Consider the following 20931-nt stretch of genomic DNA (forward strand, 5'->3'; position numbering starts at 1 on the left):
TATATATATATATATATATATATATATATATATATATATATATATATATATATATATATATCCATCATATTTGTAGTAAAAAGAATATTATTTTTTAATACTAATAAATTTGAGATTACAAAAAATAACGAATCAACCTATGTAATTTTTCAAAGCCTTGGCTTTAGCCACCCGAGAATCTCCCTACAAATATTTTCACACCAACTATAGTCATTAGCTGACATTTAATCGTAGAATCAATGTGAAACATAATTTGACATTTGTTTGACACAAAAGAAAACCAACATAGTAGGAGGTGCCCCTCCACTCGATTTCACATTGCATGGGGCTATACAAGTCAGTGCACCACAAAAACCCAAACGGGCCAACCTATAGGAGGCGTACGAGTCGATCGCCCGCTCAATCGTATTGCTATAGATACTAGCAATTATTATCAATTATTGTACCCCTCGATTGTCTTCGTAAATATAAATATTGATTTCTTATCCCGGTAGAATACATCAAGAGAAACACATTTGCACTAACTTAACCATCGGATTAGTCAAGTCGAGAATCTCCCCCCGTTGTTAATATATTATGCAGGATCTAACACACGATTAAGAACAACTAGACTCCAACTCAAGACCCCCTTGAAGGCCCAGTCAACACTTCGAGGCCGACCTCACTCTCTCATCATTCTTCCATTGAGAAATCATTTGGACAACATTACGCTTTTATGATTAGATCAAGTTATATCGACTCCTAGGCCACGACATAAAATGTGCATAATATTTTTGGCGTTAGAATGAGGGCTATGAGCCATTAGCTCTCGAGAGCACTTATAAGAATATTTAGTCTCACGTTAGTTGAAGAGCAAGAGAACCAAAGACTTATAAGCCATCCGGGTCACTTTTACATTTATAGATCCATTTTAAAGTTTACATGTCTCAAAATAATGATCAAATATTGACTTATTATATTGGCACTAGAAAGAGAGTCATAAGCCTCGACTTAAGAGCGCTGATAAGGCTCTGATTTTTTTTTTTTTTGACTCACGCGTCACTCTTACCCTCAAAACTATTTTTTTTTTTAGACTCACGTGTTACTCTTACCCTCAAAGATCTTGTTTTTAGACTCACGAGTCCGGACTTCCGTATTTACCGGTTTACCGGTTTGTGAAAACACGTAGTTCAACATTCTTATCAGGATCATAAATATATTATGCTATTGCTACTCTGTTCATACATCAAGAACAATGGGCGGCATCACACTGTAACGTAAGCACGCAATGTACGATCTCCTCTACGTTCCGAGGGCAAGACTATTAGTCTGTTTATTCTCCGGCGCCGATTAGACAATGAATCATTGGAAAACGGTGACAACAGCGGATTTGCGATCGATGCCTACAGCATCACGCGACGAAAAGCCGCGGTCAGATCGGTGAAGGCCCTGAGAATGTCCTTGTGGACGCTCTGTTCGTTGAGCTCCAGATAGCAGAGGAGAAGCTGCTCCATAAACTCCCAATCCAACTGGTCATCCGCGCCCCCCGCATTGTGCGCCTCCATCATCTCCTGCATTGATATCAGGAAATCATGGCAGGGATCCTTGGAGAACGTGATGACTGCGGTGCTGTCGACGCTGACCATGTCGGATTGACTGGTGGAGCTGGAGGTGGCGCTAACCCGGACTTCCTCCACGAGGGAGCTGGCCGCGGTGGGGGGCACGAAGAAACGCTCGGAAGCACGGATGACGTGCGGCGGCGGCCAGGTCAACCGCGGCGAGATGTCGGTGGGCTTGGAGATGTAGTAGGCTCGGCAGATGTCCTCCTCGTCGTCGTCAAAGTTTATGGCGGCGGCAGTCCGGTCGTTCTCGCTGTCGGAGGACGTGTTGATTAAGCACTTTCTGCCTGACAAGAGCCACAGGCAGATCGAAGGCTTGGATAGCGGCTTACTTAGTCTGGCGAAAGAGCCGTAACGAGATCTCTCGGTAGCTTTCTTCCTTCCCATTCCTTTTCTCTTCTCTTCTCTTGAGATATCTCATGCGGGATCGCGTCAAGTGTATTTATCGAGGAAACGGCATTGAAAACAAGATCGGAGGAGCAAGATGTAGCTGGAACAGATCATTTGCTCCTGGTTCGAGGTGCAGATTCCGGGCGCCTCTTGTGCTTCGAATAGCATTAAGGAATGGGAGTTATGGTGAATGGTCGTTCTTTAGAACTTGATATGGTACGGGGATTAATGCGTGATACGTCGAGAACGCAGAATAAGGAAAATTGTAATGACTTGTGGGGTATCAGGATCAGATTTGCTTCTGGTTTTGGCAGAGATTTTAGGCATTTGGGTTGTACCATCAAGGAATGGAGTTGCGTGAAATTAACGGGATCCGTTTCTTTCGGAAAGAAGAAAGATATATGCATTAAATATGGTCTGATAGAGAATTGGCCCGAAACGAAGACGTCATTGTATGAACCATTTTGCAGACTAGGCTTCAATGCAAGTTTAATGCGACAGGGTTACTCAAGAAAGCTTGGACAATTCATGGATACTCTACCTATCAGTATTGCGGTAACGTACGACTGCTGATTACAGGCCCGGAAGAAAGCCAGAGCTAACTTACGTTCCTCTCGACATCCTGCTCTTGGTACAGGTTTTCATGAACACTACTCCATTCTAATGCTGCGCCACCAAAGTCAAAGTCAACAAAGAGGGAGCCAGGTCTCATGAAGGAAATAGGTAATGACAGTGACCGGAAGAATGCAGCAAGAAGAAGGGCATGCTCTGAGTGGCTACAATAGGATTTCTATCTGATTGAATGGTATTTTCTGTTGCTGTTGGGTTGGTAACTCGAAGAATATTTATGTAGATTTACAATGAGAAGTTGAAGATGCAGCCCTAACACGTCAATAGCAATAGCCGGAGGAAATTAACGTGTTGGGTCTCGCTACATCGACGTGGAAGAAATAGGTCGATGAAAGCATCAGAACCACACGATAACAATGACAGTGCTAGAATAAGCTTCAACACGGATAACCAAATACTACCTAGGGAAAACATTAACTCGGTTGGCATTTGGCAAGACATGAAAGCAACCTATTGCCTCTACAATGGAGCTTTTTCCTCGAGAAGAAACATTATGGCAGCTTTAGTTCTTGGTTCATGTCATCTTACAGCATCCTTGAATGATAACAGTGCAGGCATTTCCCGTAAAGATGGTCATGATATAATTACCGATCATTTATCTGCCAAGCAAGGTCAGAAGAGAATAAAAACCAGCTCATACATGAAGTGGAGGAGAGGTTTGACCACAAGAACACACAACAAAAGAACGACAAGAAAATAGAGAACTTATCTGCTAAGGATTACAAGACTAAATTTTGCTCTAAGGTCCATCTTGCTTTTTATTGTAAGGAATTTGCAAGACGCTGAGATGTTGCTGGAGATAACAAACGACTTTACACTGAGGTGGAATCTTTATATTTTGATTGGGACAGGAGGGAGAAACATGAAGGCACTGAAATCATTCACATGCTTTCATTTCTATTTCCCCTTGGAATATGCTAGCAAGGACTTGAACGAATATTTTTTTCTACTCAAGAGACGGTCTGCTTAATAATTAGAGGACTTGACGGAGTAACATGTCACTTTATCACTAAGATCGGCCTTTTGAAGCATATGCGATAGGAAACAAGACAAAAATACAAACAAGAAACTTAATGATGATTACAGAACAACAGAAAAGAGTTCCCATCGGGCATCACCGAGATTGTGAAAATATAAATCTAGAATGAAGAATAGCTGAAGAGTTTAATCAAGGTATAGTGGATGCATAAAAAAAAAAAAAAGGGTATACAACAGAAATTGTCCCCAATCAATACAATGATACACAAGTACAACAGAAGTCAGTAAATGCAGGCAAGTCCAATGAAGTTAGGAGTTCATGAATAGTCAAGAAAACAAGCAGCATGATCTTACAGTTGACCTGAAGGAGATCAAAATTGCCCAATATTGCATGCCCCTTTATCCACAGCAAAGAAGAGATCTACTGAATAATACATTGGCATTTGCCACCATGATATCCAAATTCATCATCTGATGAGGAGTCGTCACTGCAACATAAACCCAACCGATTAAAACTCAATTATTTTCCATAAATTTGAATATGGAATCTAGGAAGGAAGAAAAGATGATAGTAAATGAACAAAAGAACCCTTGTGCTGAATTCCCATGTTCAACTGTTGTAACAGCTGTATCAAAAGTTATTTTGAAAAGAAATAATTACTGTACCCATACTGCATAAGGAAGAAGATGAGGCTCAAAATAGAAAATTCATGTCATTGATAGTTCTTGAACCTACTTTATCAAATATTATGTCTAATCTGTTGAAGTAAAATCTTAATCATTTCATGTAGTTAGTAAGGAGGATACTCGTTCCTCATCTTTAAAGTAACCACTGTCACAACCCAAGCTTTTAATTTAATTTCAATGGTTCCAAATCCAGAACGAAATTAAAAATCAATTCTCACATAAAAATCCATAAATCTCTTGCTGACAAACTTTGTTTGTGTTAGTACGTAAGAAAGAGTCGAATATACTTGTAGGATTTCCATATGGTTCAGAAACATTTATCAATAAACTTGACCAGGACTGGTGTTACTTTACTGCTCTCCATCTGGACTACGATAGGGATTTAACTATTGTGTCAGCCTTCGATAACACATTTTATTCAGGTTGTTCTTGTCATGTACTTAGCTTGAATAAATGCTTCGTTTACAGGATTAAACCACGAGTTAACTCTTAAGTCTCACTGATTTTCACCATGCCAACCTGTTGGAGATCTGTGATCTCATGAGTGTAAATCTCACCGACCATCGAACTTTCTGGGGCTCTAAAAAATTGGATTATCTTGTTTACCCATGATGTCACATAAAACACAGCCAGCCAAATGGAAGATGAGCACAAAATTCATCACCTGAGGCATAAGTTCTAGAGATCATCATGACAAATATAAAGCAATAATTACGATTCATCTCTCTTCTTACCAGTATTAACATGTAAAACTTAGTCATAATCAGAGGAAGCATGAAAACACTTTTCTTGGTATTCAGATGGGACGATACCTGGGTTCATACTCCTTAATTTTCACAAGCTCATTACCATTTGTATCGGTCCACTGGACTTTGCATCTTTTGGTAAATCCACTTGGTAATTCTCTCAATGAGTCATTTGAATCAACAGCTTGAATGCCCAAAACAGAACCATCCGCGAATGGCTTCTTCAGGCTACTCTTCAGGTGCATATTTCTTTTGTCCTCATCAACCGCATCTTCAGTAACAGGTTACTTGGAATTATTAGTAGTGGAAGAATCTAATAAAGTTTCAGAAAGATGTACTGGACCTACTTTGGGGGGAAATGTTACGTTCACTCCTGCGGAGGCATCGGAAAAACAGACGAAGGAAGCGCATCCACGAGAGACTTGGTCTTTTCTGGAAGCCAGCTGTAAATCAGGATAAACTTCTTGTTCGACCGATTGATACTATCTCCAGGGAAAAACTCGTGGGTTCTCATTCATTTCTGTAGCCTAGGATTATCGAGAGAGACCTTTGCTATAGCCTGAAGATGAATTAAAAAAAATCCTCCTTCCACTGTTGATATCATTGGAGAAGCTGCTCATCCGAGCCACGTGGATTCTTCTACGACATGAAGATCTAGGAGAGAGTTCCAGTTGGCTCCTCAAATATTGGGTTCCCTTTTACTGCAAGAACCATCAACGATGCAGCGGTTACATAACATCTTCTACAGCAGAACACAATTGACACAGGCTAACAAAAAAAAGTTGGGATTTAAACATGATGCTTTGCAAAGTCAGTGTAATATTCAATGTCACTTAATTTCATAATATGGATTCAAATTGACAATGTCATGATGCAGTAATACAAATTTATTTCAATAACATGCCGATATTCTTGTAAATTTATCATATTTTGATTTCACATATTTACTCATAGACATTCAATTTATGAAGCTAGAATGCAACTCTGGAAATTTACTTTCCAGGGTGAAAATAAAGATTGCTGATATCATATAAAATCATGCACTTCCATCAAAAGCCTATACTTTCTACCGAGCATAATAAAACAGTTCATTTTCATGCATGATTCCAACAAAATTATAATAATATTTTTCAAGGAAAACTAATTACAGGAACAACCAAATCATTGTTCTCCTGATGAAAGTGCTTCGAGTGCAGAGGACATATAATTCATGTTCTTTTTCAACTAATTTTTTCATCTCATACATTCTAACGTCGACATGCCAAAGTATCATAATGCTAATACAAATACAAATTTACAGAGAGCAAAAAAAAAAAGGGAAGGGGGGGTGGGGGGAATCCCATGGAAAACAGAAAGAAATGAGCGATACCCAAATCAGACAAATGAAACCTGAATCCCTAAGGAAACCTGAGCCGCAATCCATAAACATACGTGCCGTTGCAACAAAACCTAATCAAAATCCCCGCTTCCCACCATAGCGACGAATTAGGCCTCTGATAAAAGAAAATTTACGAGGAATTAATCAAGAAAGTTACAGCAAGAACGGAAGGAAAAAAGAAGAGGAGAAGGAATTGCAAAGTTCAAGACCTTGATTAGAGATCAAAAGAGGGAGGGGTTCCTCCGTAACGACGACGAACCCGGCGGTCCAACGACCCAGTAATATCGGCATCAGAGGCACGAGGTGAGGGGCGAAAGGAGAGGACGGCGCGACACGGGGTACCATCACCCCGCGGCTTCAGATCGTACTATCCCCGATCGATGACAACGGGATGGCGAGTGATGCACCGTGGATCTTGGTTGTGCCGCATCTATTTTTTGCACTGCAGATGCGCGCACTGCAGGAATGTGGTCTGCGAAACGCTGGGACGCCTTCTTCCTAATTTTGATTCGTAGGCGTTGGGGGCTGACTTCTGTTGGATCGGCAACCTGGGTCCTTGGAAGTGACCCATGTATGTCCGGCCCTAATTGTAGTGGTTCTCTGATTCCTTCGGAAAACTCGAAATTTTCCCACAGTGTTATGGCACCACGTCGTGTTTGGAGTCGAGCAAATGAACTCCACGCTCACTCCCTTCTCCTTGCGACCAAATTAACTTAGGAGATCAAAGGACCGCATACTTTCAAGTTATATGTATCGATAGATCCGTGTGGGTGAGGCACTGCATGACCTATGAACCACCACGAGGAATGTCAAAGAACAGTTACCAGTCTCCTCCGGCCTTCTTTATCCACAGGGATAAGGGAAGTCATGGCAAAAGGTTGCACAGCTAAAGCATCTTTTACTCTCACACCAACATGATCAGTCTGCACAATATGGAAAGTCGAAGAAACCTAATGTTCTACAAGCTCTTTCTAACACACAAACATGACAGCACGGAGAGTCAGAGAGAGACTGAGAGTGTGTGTCTTAATGCATCGGAAGAATTTGTAGAACTCGAGTGAGTAGTCGAGACTTTGGACAGCACGCTGGGAATCAATTAGCTACCAGAAGAGAGTGACCTCCGACGAAGGTTGGGACTCCTCCTCCGCATGCGATGGAGAATGCACGTGCCTGCCCTCGTATGTGGTGATCACCATGCGCGGATCTTCTGCCATCCGTTCGATCCGTTTCTTGACCCGGCAGTTCTCTTGTGTACACCGGTAGTAACTCCTGTCCATGGCAAACATCATCATCACGGCAACTTACCATATGTAACAGTGATTTGGAAGAGCGTTTAGGCTACAAAAGAATGTGGTGTTCATCATCATCATGCATGCATGCCCTTCCAAAAGCCCGGAGCATCAGATCCGGCCACTTGCCATTCATTTCAGAACAGCAGTGGTCGGGCCACCAGCATAGAAGGAATGATTGCAAATTCCCTCAGTTCTTTTCCATGTAGTGCCGAGGCAGAGAGCTCAGTGGCATCATGAAGCGGCAGAGCTCCTCAGACGGGAGGACTCTTTGCTGGGAGCAAGTCAGATATGGGTGTGAGTGGGTCTCACTGTAGTCATCATCATCATCATCACCTGATAATGTGATCAAGGAGAGCAGCTCTCAATTATACCTTGTCCAGACGACCAATACGAATCTATATAGGGTAGCTATGCCCACAAGCAAACATATGATCCGTGTCAAGAAGGTCCAGCAAATGGAGAGATGAATGATGGTGCTTCACCCCCTATACGACGCTGGTCATCATTTCTCGTGATCTTGGCCAATCCTAACAGGGTCCCACCACCTCCCCTTGTTGCGTGCGAGAGCTTTAAGCTTTTCCAGAACCTGTAACAGTGACGTCTCCTCCTACAAGTACTAAGTTCAAGGTTCGACTTCTCCTACCGATGACTCTTGCCTTGCTAACACATGAATCTTGAGAGAAGGAAAAAGTATAGCCTGGACTTGGAAGGAGGGTTTCTCTAAGCTCAGGATGTGAGCTAACATGACTCCACTACGCAGGTGTTCGATATACAAACCCGCTGCATCACCTGAAGCTTCCACTTCTAGCATTAAACACCATTTGGTGGCAAAGCTACATCGGAGAGTTGGAAGAAGATTTGGTTCTCTTATCCTTAAAGAGATTCTAGGATGTGCTCTCAAAACATTTGATCGGTTCAATGCTTCCCGTCCGCCTGTGTTTGCGTCGTCTGATGGCCTAATTCAACTGAAATAATTGAACGCAAATAATTTCAAGGAAAAGATGAAAGAAAGAAAGAAACGACACAAGTTCATGAAGTGATACGACATGGACAATGATTGCCGTATAGAAACCTGATTCAAGACTAAAAGACAACTTTCCTTTTCCCCATAAACAAAAGAACCAATGATCTTTCGGGTGCATGAAGTTGAATGTCATTCCAAAGAAATATCATCAAGCCCTCAAAACTAAAATAAAAAATCCTCTAGCAATTCATCCTGGTCAGTACCACCATAAATCCAGCACTTTTTTCTTGGGTAAACATTACAAGATATTGATTGTACTATAGCTAAACGTAAAGTTATCATTGAATGTATATGATGACTACATTGCTTCATACTTTTATGCTTGCTGAACTAGGAATGCTAAGCCTAACGTTTAGCGAACACCAACATTACTTGCTTGCAGATAATAAACAAGTAATTCATCCTAAAATTTTCAGAAATCTATATATAACTTTGGTTCATGCAAATGAGAAGTTTGTGTTCTTAGATAGGGCAACAAAAACAGGTAAAATGAAGTAAGTTATATTCACTTAGTAAAGATAACCAACAGCTCACAGTACTTGTTTCTAAGTCTCCCTACTGGCTTGTTACACAAAAAAACAATTCAATTTCCATAACATTATTCATGCTCCGTTGCATATTCTTTGGGATTAGATTGAGAGAGATCATGCAGTTCTCTTATTCATGACCTTTTAACCTCAAGAAGAGACCTAACTCCTATCTTTAGGTGTCAGCAAACGATGAAGGGGAGCTAAATATTGCCTTATAGCAGCACTTAATACGACTTCACATCTCACCTCAAACGAACGAGTTTATATATATATATATATATATATATATATATGTGTGTCAAAAACTAATGAAGAACTTATTTTCACTAGTCTTTTCAACATGCTAACATATATTTAGCATCTTTTATATCTTCTTTTATCATTTCTGTAAAAGACAATGTATATGTCATGTGATTTTTGAGCCAGAAAAGAAAACCAATATATGTACGGTATATCATTTAAAGTTATAGACTGACTTCTCCTTTGTGGATGTCCTATAATTACTTCTTTGGTCATGTTCTGATCAGAATTGTCACAGTTACCAAAGATTATTTCCAACATGTCGACCATTTTCGTGGGTTTAAATATCATGAAAGGAATGAAACATGTTATGAATAATGTTTTACAAGTTGAACTGTAATGTGTTCCCAATAAATTAATTATTTAGATATGCTTTTTCAGGAGAAACGATGGGTTTTCATGAAGACTTCTCTCGACATCCTCCCTTCTTGACTGCTGGAAAAACATGCATATCTTTGTCCTCGACATTTTATTGCTGATACGAAACTCAGTATGTCATGATTCTGCTTTGTTCTCTTGATACTTTACTATTTCTTGATTATTATTATTTATTTCGAGGTATATGCTGGCAAAAATAAGCCTGTTAATAGCTTTAAGACTCAAAGACTTCGTTGATATACTCCGTGTGTAGAACTTCATACTAATTCCATGATCTAGTAAGTAAGAAGATTTCTGGAGCCTATCTAGTCCTTAGCAGCATCATGAATCCAATGAAAGCTGGATCCTAAGCAGGATTTTGCATTCCTAATATGAAATAAAAGGAAATGGAAATTAGAAAGGAAGCATGGAAATGGGAAGTGCACTGTGACTTCTCATCTCATGCTGCATATACGTACCTTGGATGCTGGGTATTCTTCACAACCTTCTGCCCGTACTTTCTCCACTTGTAGCCATCATCTAGGACATCCACCTCGCTCATGGTCTTGAAACAAAACCTTGGTTCCCTCACCTTCCTCCTCACCTTAACTTTCTTCATCCTCATAGCACCAACAGATAGACCGTCGATGATGATGTTGTTGGCAGCAGGACCGTTCTTGTTGTTACTGTAATACTCGCCTGCAGCCACAGATGATCCTTTGTCGCTGGCTGCCCTATCTCCAGTGCGTGACCTGAATACGAAGCACAAATCAGACTCATGCGAAAGAAATCAGGTGAAAAGATCGAAATATCTCGTCTTGTATTTTTGATAAACCTATGCTATAAGGTCTTACATAGATTTTTTTGACTTACCATAGATCACTACTTGATCTTTGTGTCGGTGACTGCCCAAGACGACCTGAGCCATCGTCTCCATGATCCGGTGGCAAGGAGGGTAGGTTTCCCCTCAAGCGAGAGACAGCATCTTCTCCTCCCACAGTGCAAGTCTTGCTGAGAGAGTAGGGAGAGAAGGTCAGAGGAGGAAGATGTGAGGTTTGGAGGTTGAAACCCATGTGAGAAGTCGCCATTATCTCTGGATTCTCCACCAGACCTTGGTTCATCACCCCCTTGGAAGTGGATGGGAACATTTCTTCTTGCACTCTTCTTACCTCTGATCTCTCTCTCTCTCTCTCTCTCTCTCTCACACACACACAAAGGAAAGAGGGGTGTATGTGGTGAAAGGTACTGCAAGTCAATGAGAAAAAGAATATAGACTGCGTTTTGGAAGATAGCGTACAATAATATCAGTGTATATCGCACATCCAATTGGTGACTATCCTCATTACCTGCCAAATTGCACCACCATGTGATTTTTATATAGTACTACCAATATTTATGCTTTTATTATAATACCTTTATTTTACTATGCTACAAAAATCTTAGACAAAAATAAATTACTGCTGACCTGCAAGTAAATTTAGAATTAGTAATATATCAATCATCTAAAAAATCTTATAAGAAGTATTTTTAGAGTATTATGAGTACTCTTTTGCTAATTAGTGTGAGTATCCTAAGGTGTAATACTAAATATGACTATTTTTCAAATTAAGAACATATTTTTTGATATATTTAATATGACGATATATGTATCTGCAAAAAATATGTTAGTGTTTATTTGATATGATCTTTTTACGTTTGTTAATAATTTTATCTTTCGTATTATTTAAAATTTGAAGTATTTATGTGTATCACTCTTTTTTATATGCAAATCTTATTGTTATAACAATAAAAAGGAAACAGAATTTCCTCATCTTATAAATGACGGAAAACTATAATGTGTAGTATGACACATTATTTTTATACTAAAGAGTATTATAAGACAAAAGTTTTTCCAACTAAAAACGGGGTATTTTGGACATCATATATTCAATCTAAAGTATTAGAAGACATGTAGCGGTTCAATAAACACCATCCATGATGAAAGAATAACAAAATAGAAAAAAAAATGTAAAACCGAAAAATGATAACAATTGGTGCCTTATTTTTTCTATCAAAAAAAGAAATGTAATCATCTTTTGCAATATAATCAGCAAAAACCTCTCAATCACCATCTTTTACAATAACCTTGATAATCACTTCTTTTTCATCTTTAAATATATTTTTTCATTCTTTTACATATGACTCAAATGGAACAGTTAATTTGTTTATTAAATAATTAATATTTAAGATCAATTTAAAATAAAGTATAAAAAAATAACGTTTAATAATTGAAAATATAACAAAGAATTTTGTTACAACATTTATTTTACCTTTTGTAATTGTGTCTTAGATCATTCACAAACGGTAAGTGCTAAGGCTGAATTCAATCTGAATGTTGTCAACAAAAATATGCTATGACATGACCGGAAAACCACGAAGTTTAATTTTTCTAATATTTGAAAAATAAAAATATAGAGACAAACAAAGATAAATCTTTTCACTGGAAAATAAGTAGAGAGAGGAATCAAATAACAGCCCCAAGTCACAGTGATATTTTCTTCCACTAGTATTACATTATTTATACTGATGCAGGTTGAAGCAACAAATTACTTCCGTGTCACTCAAACTCCTACTGTTATTAAAATCCATCTCTTACTTGAACTTTAGTTTTTAGGTTATTACTATATTTATCAATATAATAATGTAACATTCATCAACTTTTCTTATTTTAACATGATATATATTAAGAGAGAGTTTGTTTCCCAAGTCATGGCTATCTCGAGCTCATTCCTAGTCATGATAAGGAACAAAAAAGAAAAGCTAAATGGAAAGCCATGGGAAAGATGCTTTTATCTGTTAAAAGTCAAATCTTTCCCTTCAAAAAGTCATCTGTTTTCACTTTATGCCACGATTCAATTACCAATTCATTTGGAATGATTCGATCGACGATTTGAGAAGCTTTCATCATTCTCTTCAAAAGAAGAGCAGTTCTCATCGTTCACATAACACTTAGAGATTCTCTCGCCTGGGGATCCCTCCTGCATATGAAGCAATAATGCTAAGTCGCTGCTCCAGGCTAGGGAGGTGGAAGATGTAATGATAGGTGAGGAGCGGATGCACACACGTTCTCCAGTAAAAGTCAAACTTTCACTCACTCCCACAGTTCTACTCTCTCACTTCCAATGCCCTTTAACAAGATGCAGATCGACTATTGGGCATGTGAGCTACGTAAACTTAGCTATCAATCGATAGCGTCAAAGAGTACTTGGTGTTTCGTGATTCTAGATTATAGTATCCACGCATGCGTTGGTATTTGCCGGAGTATATATATATGTGATATATATGTATATAAAGAGAGAGAGAGAGAAGTTGAACGAAACTAAGCAATCATCTGAGACTTAATGCTACATAAACTACGCAATCATCCAGGGAGTAATCAATCTTGGTTATGCACACACGTACAAACAATTAGTATCTTTTTCCAGCAACAGTACGTGGGTTATCATCTTTTTCACGTGCATGCATGCATGCCTGCATGCGAGATCATTATGGAGGAGAACTGCGCAGCTGTACAAAGCCTTCATCCCGATTAATTAAGGCATGCCTATCTGGTAGGATTGAGTAAAGGACGCTCGCACTGCCCATGCACGCGTGTGGAGACTTTGTCTGCGTTGTATATAACTTTCACGGAAGTTCTTCGGTGGTGAAGGATGTTGTTCTTCGGCAGCTTTGGCGACCCTTAATTAGCTTCATTATCCATATGCTCGTAGGGATCGATAATGTTTCCTGCTAGGTAATTACAGGTTATGTATTCATCCCGGCGCAAGCTATGGGATACGAAGAGAAGTCAAATAGCAAAAGGAATATGACAAGAACATGAGAGGCTTTATAGCCTCCATCATTTCTATCCCTTGCCATGATTACATCCCACCATCTCTCCTTCCCAGTAACTCTCCCTCCTCCTCCTTTTCAGTGTCTCCAGGCTCTCACTTTTGATCCCACCATACGGAATTTGATCTTCTTTAAAACTATTAGGGGGGATGGAAACAGTGCACAGACCAGATAAAGTACAGCAAACTGATAATTAAATTCTGCACCCTCTGAAGCTATCGGAAAGACCCAAGTTTGTCAAAACAAGGAAATCCTGAATTGGCCAACCTCTCGTTAACCTGTTACGTTTCAGAAGATGGCTCGCCATGGTGGCTGACACAGAGAGCTCACCATCCATCCAGCCTGTGTTGTGTTGGTGCAGTCCAGATAGAGTTTGGTGTACATGTGTGTGTGTGGAGTTGACTAGATACACAGCTGTGGTCCATCGAGTCCGAGGATGCGCCCACATCCGCAGCAGACGGAGTTCATGAGCATCCATTTGACGGAAATGCTATCAACTATACTTGCTCATGATCATTCCACTGCGAGCCAGGGACCATACTTGTCCCAGCGAAAGTAGACATCCACCTGTGACCTGTTACCGGACAGCGAGGACCAGTATATTCGAAGTTGGACACACAGAGCAGACCTGAAGCTAGATGTCAAATTTGCTGCCCCCTCAGTAACTCTCTGTTAATTCATGAGCCACTTCAGCTGGATCCATTCGGATCTGTAACTCTTTGGTGATAACTCTGACTCCAGTTCAGTGGAAAAATTAATCCAGCAATTAAACCTTGTCCAACTTGCAGAAGTCAGAATAACAGGGTAGAAATTAGAGCAGATGAACCTGGGCTAGCCCACTTTATAGTGTGGTGCTTGGATCTCCTCGGACTGTTCATTTTTCTCTTTATTCTTTCAGCTCTTCTATTTGTTGGTCCAGTCCATGAGCCCAAATCACTAATTGAAAGTAGAAATTTAAAAAAGAGAGAGATAAGGTAAGGTGCAGCGTGTGTGCACGCGCTGTGAACGAGTGCAGCGTGCGTGTGTGCATATGCGCGTGCATCGAGCGACGGTGCAGAGAGAGAAATAGAGAAAGAAAGTAAGGTTTTTAAGTTTTTTATTTGACGATCGGTGGTCAAATGTCATCAGTTTTGGCTCAAATTTTATGTAGAGAATCCTTGTAGCAAACTCTACAATCCTAACGGTGTCGATCTATAGTTTATCATCTCTAAGATATGTTTTGCTATACACACGTGAGATATACATTTATTATCTTTATTTACTATTGACAGTGAAAGTTTGAGGTGGACTACGATCCCATGATTTTTTCTAAAAAGTTTGGTCTCATTGTGTGATTGATTTTTTGCTCTATTATTTATATTATGCTGATTGATATTTACATTTGAATATCAAGTTTGTATTTTGATGATAAACCCATTTTGATACATAAAGAGGGAAAAAAATATTATGCTTTAAATATTTTTTCCTAACACTATTAAGTTATAAGTCTAATACGATCATCGCTTCTACCATTGAAATGAATTACAAAATTTTTTGTTTTCCTTGTTAATTCTAAGAAAGTTCGCTAGCAAGATGACTTCTCTCTATTGATATATGATATCATGTAATCCATCAAACAATCTAGCAAGCATAGAATATCGTTGACAACAGTCCTCAAGTTGCAAGGAGGAGTGTAGGTTTCGTTTTTCTAATTTCTTTTTGGGATGAAAAATACGAAAAGACTAATAATCATCCAAATTTATCATAAATATTTATTTTCTTCAAATACGAAAGGATATCCGAACCCGATTAGAGGTAGATGTGAGTATTAAAAGAAAACCAGTTATTTATTGTTATCACTGATGAAATACACGTATATCATTTTATTCGAATTTAGATCGACTAACAAATAGCCAAGATAACATGAATAGGGATTTGAAATCAATTTCGATATAAACTTAGTTTTCTCTTTTCCAATCTATCTCAAATCCTAATTAAAAAAAATAAAAATATGATTCAATCAAGATTAATAATCTGAAAAGGGAAAAAAAACTCTATATCTCGAATTATTTTTTTTGATGCTTAAAACATTAATTTGATTTTAGCATATTAGGGGCCCTCCGAGCGATAAATCGCAATCGGAGGGCAAAAAGAAAAGACCTGCATCGCAGTTATGGGGGAATCTGTCGATTTCAGGAACTTCACGAATCGTAAAGCGAAAGATCGTCATCTCTAATGTCGCAGTCGAAGAACAATAAAAGACCCGCATGGCAGACTCGCAGTTATGCTGTTTTACCTTGACCGGTGGATTTCAGGAATTCACGAATCATAAAGCTGAAGATCGTTTGTTTTATGTCCGTATATCTCACATCGCACGGTGGTTAAGTTGTACCGCAGAGAGCTTATCTGCGGTGGAACTCCCCGTAGTTTCCCCACGCAATAATAATAACGAAGACCTCGTTGGGGGTTTCCTAAACAGATCCTTACGCCTCTTACCCCCCTTCTCCGCTCTACTTCGACCGCCCGTTACGGTCTCTCCTCGATCATTACCGCCACCTTCGACGGTGGCGACGGTGACACTGGGTGGTTCGCTATCTGCAAAGACCGTTCGAGCCGTCGTGGATTGGACGCTTTCCCATATTCGAGGGTTCTTCCTCCGCGATCCAACCCATCTTCTTTAGATTCCAGGTTTAACGCTATCATTCTCATCGGAGCCGTCCCGAGATAGAACGTGGAGGCAATAATCGTGGTAGGGATTGATTCTGGATGCATTTTGATATTCGGAAGTGGGTTTCTCGCCTCAGGATTCTATCTTCATTAGTTGATTGATGTTCGAATAGGCTCTCACTTTGTGCGAGCCCATTGGATATGGATTTATCTACCTGTTTCATATGATTGAACTGGTTTTTGGCCATGCATGCTGTATTTTGTCATATCACTGTTGACGCGAAGGGTCGTGGGTAGGACGCTTCATTTGTGAAGTGATAGGAGCTACGGAGTTGTGTCAAGACAATTTAAGGTTTATTTGGTCCCTTTGTTCAATATCTTTGTTGTCACTTATGTAGGTTGTACGAACTTATGGTATTCACGGGCTTGCTTGCCTTCGTAGAAAACCTAAAAGATTGTGTAGAACCTAATATTGCAATATAGTCTTAAAATTATGACTATTTTATGGGCTTTTCTTGTCATCTTTAGGTTGACATTATCTTTTTGTGGTCATTTATTTCTTTATATTGGGCTTAATTTCATCTGATTTCCAGGAACTAGCAGAACGTTTTTGGTTTCTTTGATTGGTTTGAACAGCATGTTGATCTTGAGGTGATGTAGATGGAGAATAAAATCATTTTGATCCAAAATTGTGGGAGACCTTTCCTTTACCCCTATTCATGGCCTAGGATGGGCAATTTGGTCTGGCATGTGTTCCTTGAATTAACAGACTGAGACTTTTTTTTCAGGATTGACGTGGCCATCTTTGGTTGCATTTGTCAAGTTACTCTGTAGAACAAGGGAAAAAAATGGAAACTAAAGATACAGAACAGAAATACGAATTGGGTACATGCAACACTGTGTATTGTGAATAGACTGGTATCCATAATGTCAATTCCCATTGATTTTCTTTAATCTGCTTTTGGTTTAAAGGAGAATATTAGTTCATTAGGAGAGTGGCATTGCATGAAGTGACATTCATTTCCATGGACTAGAGTAATTTTATCAAGCTAACTATATCTTTTCATATTTAAATTTTTTCAAAATAAGTAGAACTTTGAGCCACCAGGAACTGGCTTTGAACTTCTCTTCGGGAGGTTCCTTGTTCTTGTTATAAGTTTGTTGCTGGACATAGACTTTGATTTAGCCTGTGATTACATGACACAATTTGAGACAATTAGTTGTTGATTATTGTTCTTGAGGGAGACTGATAGGAGCACAAACTTTAATACCTTAAGGCTGAGATTTGTAATATTTTCTTTTTGGTTTTTATCTGGTGGTTTATGCGACTTGAAGCCTTAATAACTTGATGCCATGTGATTAATATTCAAATACAATTATGAATTTTCATTACATTTGTCAAGTTATTACATTTCTATCATGTGGTTGTCCTCATCTCTTTCATTTTGTTTCTGCAGTGCGTAGTCTGCCTTCAGATGGGTCTCTGCTGATTGAATTGATAATTATAACATTTGGACCAAGCAAGAAATATGTCTTACTGTGATGAAGCTGGAGATGGTCCTGCTGTACTACGGTTGCAAAATTGGGGTCATTTAAAGTTTCAATTTCAGTTATCGGACTTTTCTGAAGCTTTTATTTCACCATCTAGGGAGTTGTTGCTGCTGCTTTCTAATAAGCTTGAAGCTTTGTTACTTCCTCTAGTTGCTGGTATTGTCTCAAATCCTATCAAACCTTTCTTCATCCATTCTCCATACTTGTACTTGCTCCTTAGCAAGTATGCTTTTGTATATTTTCAGGAAATGAGTCAGGCAAGTTGATAAGCAGCGATGGTTCATGCCAGTCTTCTTTTGCAACTCTTCAACAACCTGGTTTATTACCTTTCTGTTCTCCAGAACCAAGAACGGTTGTTGCATCAAACTCATCTTGTGATGCCACATGCACTACTGAACCGACAGAAGTAGTTCCGTTTTCTACTTTTGCACAAAAAGGGAATTCTTCAGTGTTTGATTATTATCCTGTGATTTCTGATGTGAAGTCATTGGCTTGGGGACACTGCGGTGATGCATACAGTCGCTTTGGAAATTCTAGTTTTAGAGAATTTCTTATAGTCTCAGGTAACAATGATATTATTATTCATGCTTTTCGTTATCACAGTGAAAACACAAATATTATTGAATCATCTCCTGAAGACGGAGATGTTCATGGCACGTGGGTGGAGTGGGGTTCAGCGCATTGTTCACAGTCAAAGGAGCAGTTCTTGCATTCTCATGGCTTTGGAAATTTGCATGAGAAAGATGAGAACACTAGAACTTCGGAAAGGTTAAACGTTCATAATCAAACAGGGAATGCTAACTCATCTTATGACACAAACAAGAATTGGTTTCGGACTTTTCTTACTGAACTGGAGACAAGTGTTTCTGATGGCAAGTACTTGGGATTGTTCCCTGCACAAGCTTCATTCCCTCATTCAGCAAATGTTGTATCTTTCAGTATATACGATAGCACTTTAGCATTTCTTTCTTATGCCAGTCCTCTTACCCAAGAGGAGACCCATAGTGTTGGAACTGCAGACGGGCTTGTGACTAATGAATCCATATCCAAGGTTTCAAGTAGCTTCCAGTCCAAAAGTGAACTTAGAGGTCTCTCATACAAATCCTCAAGAGTGTTCTTCAGCACCTCACATCATTTCATTGGTTTGGCATTGACTTTTTCTGCTGACACTTCTATTATCAGTCAGGAAAATTGCCTTAAAGATTCAATGAACACAATAGTGGTGGTTATTAAGCTACACCACTGGGGTATACAGTGGGTTTGTTCAGTGGACCTTGAGGACTCGTATCCTGGTTCAGGTCCAAGTCCACCATGGGCTGACATTCAGTTTTCAGCCAACTTTCTTGTTTGCCTTAACACCTCTGGGTTGGTCAATATTTGGGTTGCAAATACTGGTATGCTTGTTGCACAGTTTGACACCTTGCGGAGCTGTGAAGTGGACTCCGGAATGCCTTTGAGCAGATATGCATCTTATGAAGAGTCTGATTTCGATGATGTTGATCAAGGTGCTGGGGATGCTAAAAATCACTGTATTTTCAAAAAGTTGGTGGTGGCTTCACATTCTTTGCACCTAGCTATAATCAATGAACATGGGGTAGTCTATTTACTTTATGCTGGTGACTATATCTCAGAAAAGCATCATGAAGCCAACAAATTCATGCCCCATTTTGAGCATTTTGATCTTGGTATCCTGGCGGGTTGGAAGGTTGCTGGTAGTTGTATAGGTAGTCAACAGTCATTTGGTGGTCTATCTAGTGGCCAAGAGTTAGTTGATTTAGATATGTCCGGTCAAGATTTTCCAATTTCAAAGCACATGAATGGTACTAAACAAATGAAAAGATTGAAAAATCATTTTTGGCATATAGAAGACCAAACAGCAAGTGGTTTCAATACTGCTTCACAGATAAATTGTCAGAGAATTTCCGACTGTGAATCCAGAAAATCTGCTCCCATGCGAAGAATATTTATGCCTTTAGACAGATTCAATAATGATGATTGTATTTGCTTTTCACCCTTTGGAATCACAAGGCTTGTCAAATGTTGCAATTTGAAGGAACGGCAAGGCTACAAAATTGTTCATACCGACTTACATGTGAAACGGAAAGCTCTTGATGAAGGAGATTTGTATACATGTGGGCGGTTGAAAACACACTCTTCTGCTACGAGAGATTCCTTTTTTATTGGAGAATCTCTTGGCTGCTTTTTTCAAGGATTTTTGTATCTAATTACCCAGCATGGCCTCTCTGTTGTTCTCCCATCAATTTCAATTTCATCTGCTGTGTTCCCAGTAAAATCAATTAGATATTGGAACCCAGATGCTGTTGTGAGCAGTGACTTTGATATTGAGAACATGTTGACGATACACAAACCTGACGAGCAGTGGAGGCCTTGGCAAATGGAGGTGGTAGATAGAATTCTTATATTTGAAGGGTCTAAAGAGGCTGAGCATGTCTGTTTGGAGAATGGTAAATACATTTACATGCTACATACTCTATTGTTCTGCTTCCTAATAGAATCTTTTAATCTTCAAACTTTGCTTTCTTTTGTTTTATATAAATCAAGAATCTTAATGTGATGCTTTCTATCCAGTTTATGCATGCTGAAATATTGCATTGGACTTGTTATAGGCTGTATAGTATAACTGACCTTAATCAACAATGGTATGTTGGAGCCAGTTAGACAGATGTTTATTAAGAAGTACTTACAAACGAATTTGATGATTCGTTATACTCTCTCTTACAGGTTGTTTATATCAAGCTTGAAGTTATAAAATGAAAATTCATCTCTTTATAAGCTACTATGGGAAGTTTGTCATTGCTTTTCTTTACTTCATAAGCCTACCCTACCTAAATTTTTTGGCAAGTTGTTATAGGTATATGAAATATTTGGTCTGGTCTGATGAGTGCTATTCTTTTACATCATCAGGTGCTAGCATAAACAAAATGCATTAGCTG

The 20931-nt window shown here is 39.1% G+C and overlaps 3 protein-coding genes across 5 annotated transcripts in view; 1 reads left to right on the forward strand and 2 right to left on the reverse strand.

Annotated features, from left to right (window-relative positions):
* Positions 1-1382: 1382 nt before the first annotated feature.
* Positions 1383-1985, reverse strand: LOC135680150 (transcription repressor OFP14-like). The gene has a single exon (XM_065194137.1). The coding sequence runs from the start codon at positions 1983-1985 to the stop codon at positions 1383-1385; it is 603 nt and encodes a 200-aa protein (XP_065050209.1).
* A 5300-nt stretch (positions 1986-7285) lies between these two features.
* On the reverse strand, positions 7286-11136 carry LOC135678739 (probable WRKY transcription factor 57). The gene is made up of 3 exons (XM_065191866.1): positions 10784-11136; positions 10390-10662; positions 7286-7676 (listed from the first exon to the last, which is right to left on the reverse strand). The coding sequence occupies exons 1-3, from the start codon at positions 11056-11058 to the stop codon at positions 7508-7510; spliced, it is 717 nt and encodes a 238-aa protein (XP_065047938.1). The 5' UTR covers positions 11059-11136; the 3' UTR covers positions 7286-7507.
* Positions 11137-16219: 5083 nt separating this feature from the next.
* The window catches only part of LOC135678740 (uncharacterized), a 36697-nt gene continuing 31985 nt past the window's right edge, over positions 16220-20931 (forward strand). Inside the window, exons 1-3 of one of the 3 annotated variants that reach the window (XM_065191867.1) lie at positions 16220-16508; positions 17884-18133; positions 18223-20442. In XM_065191867.1, coding sequence (XP_065047939.1) covers positions 17956-18133; positions 18223-20442 — 2398 coding nt within the window. In that variant the 5' untranslated portion in view covers positions 16220-16508; positions 17884-17955. The remainder of the gene's footprint in view (positions 16509-17883; positions 18134-18222; positions 20443-20931) is intronic. The other 2 variants (XM_065191868.1, XM_065191869.1) reach the window with 2 other exon arrangements.

This window comes from Musa acuminata, chromosome BXJ1-7 (assembly GCF_036884655.1).
Source record: "Musa acuminata AAA Group cultivar baxijiao chromosome BXJ1-7, Cavendish_Baxijiao_AAA, whole genome shotgun sequence".
NCBI classification, from domain to species: domain Eukaryota; kingdom Viridiplantae; phylum Streptophyta; class Magnoliopsida; order Zingiberales; family Musaceae; genus Musa; species Musa acuminata.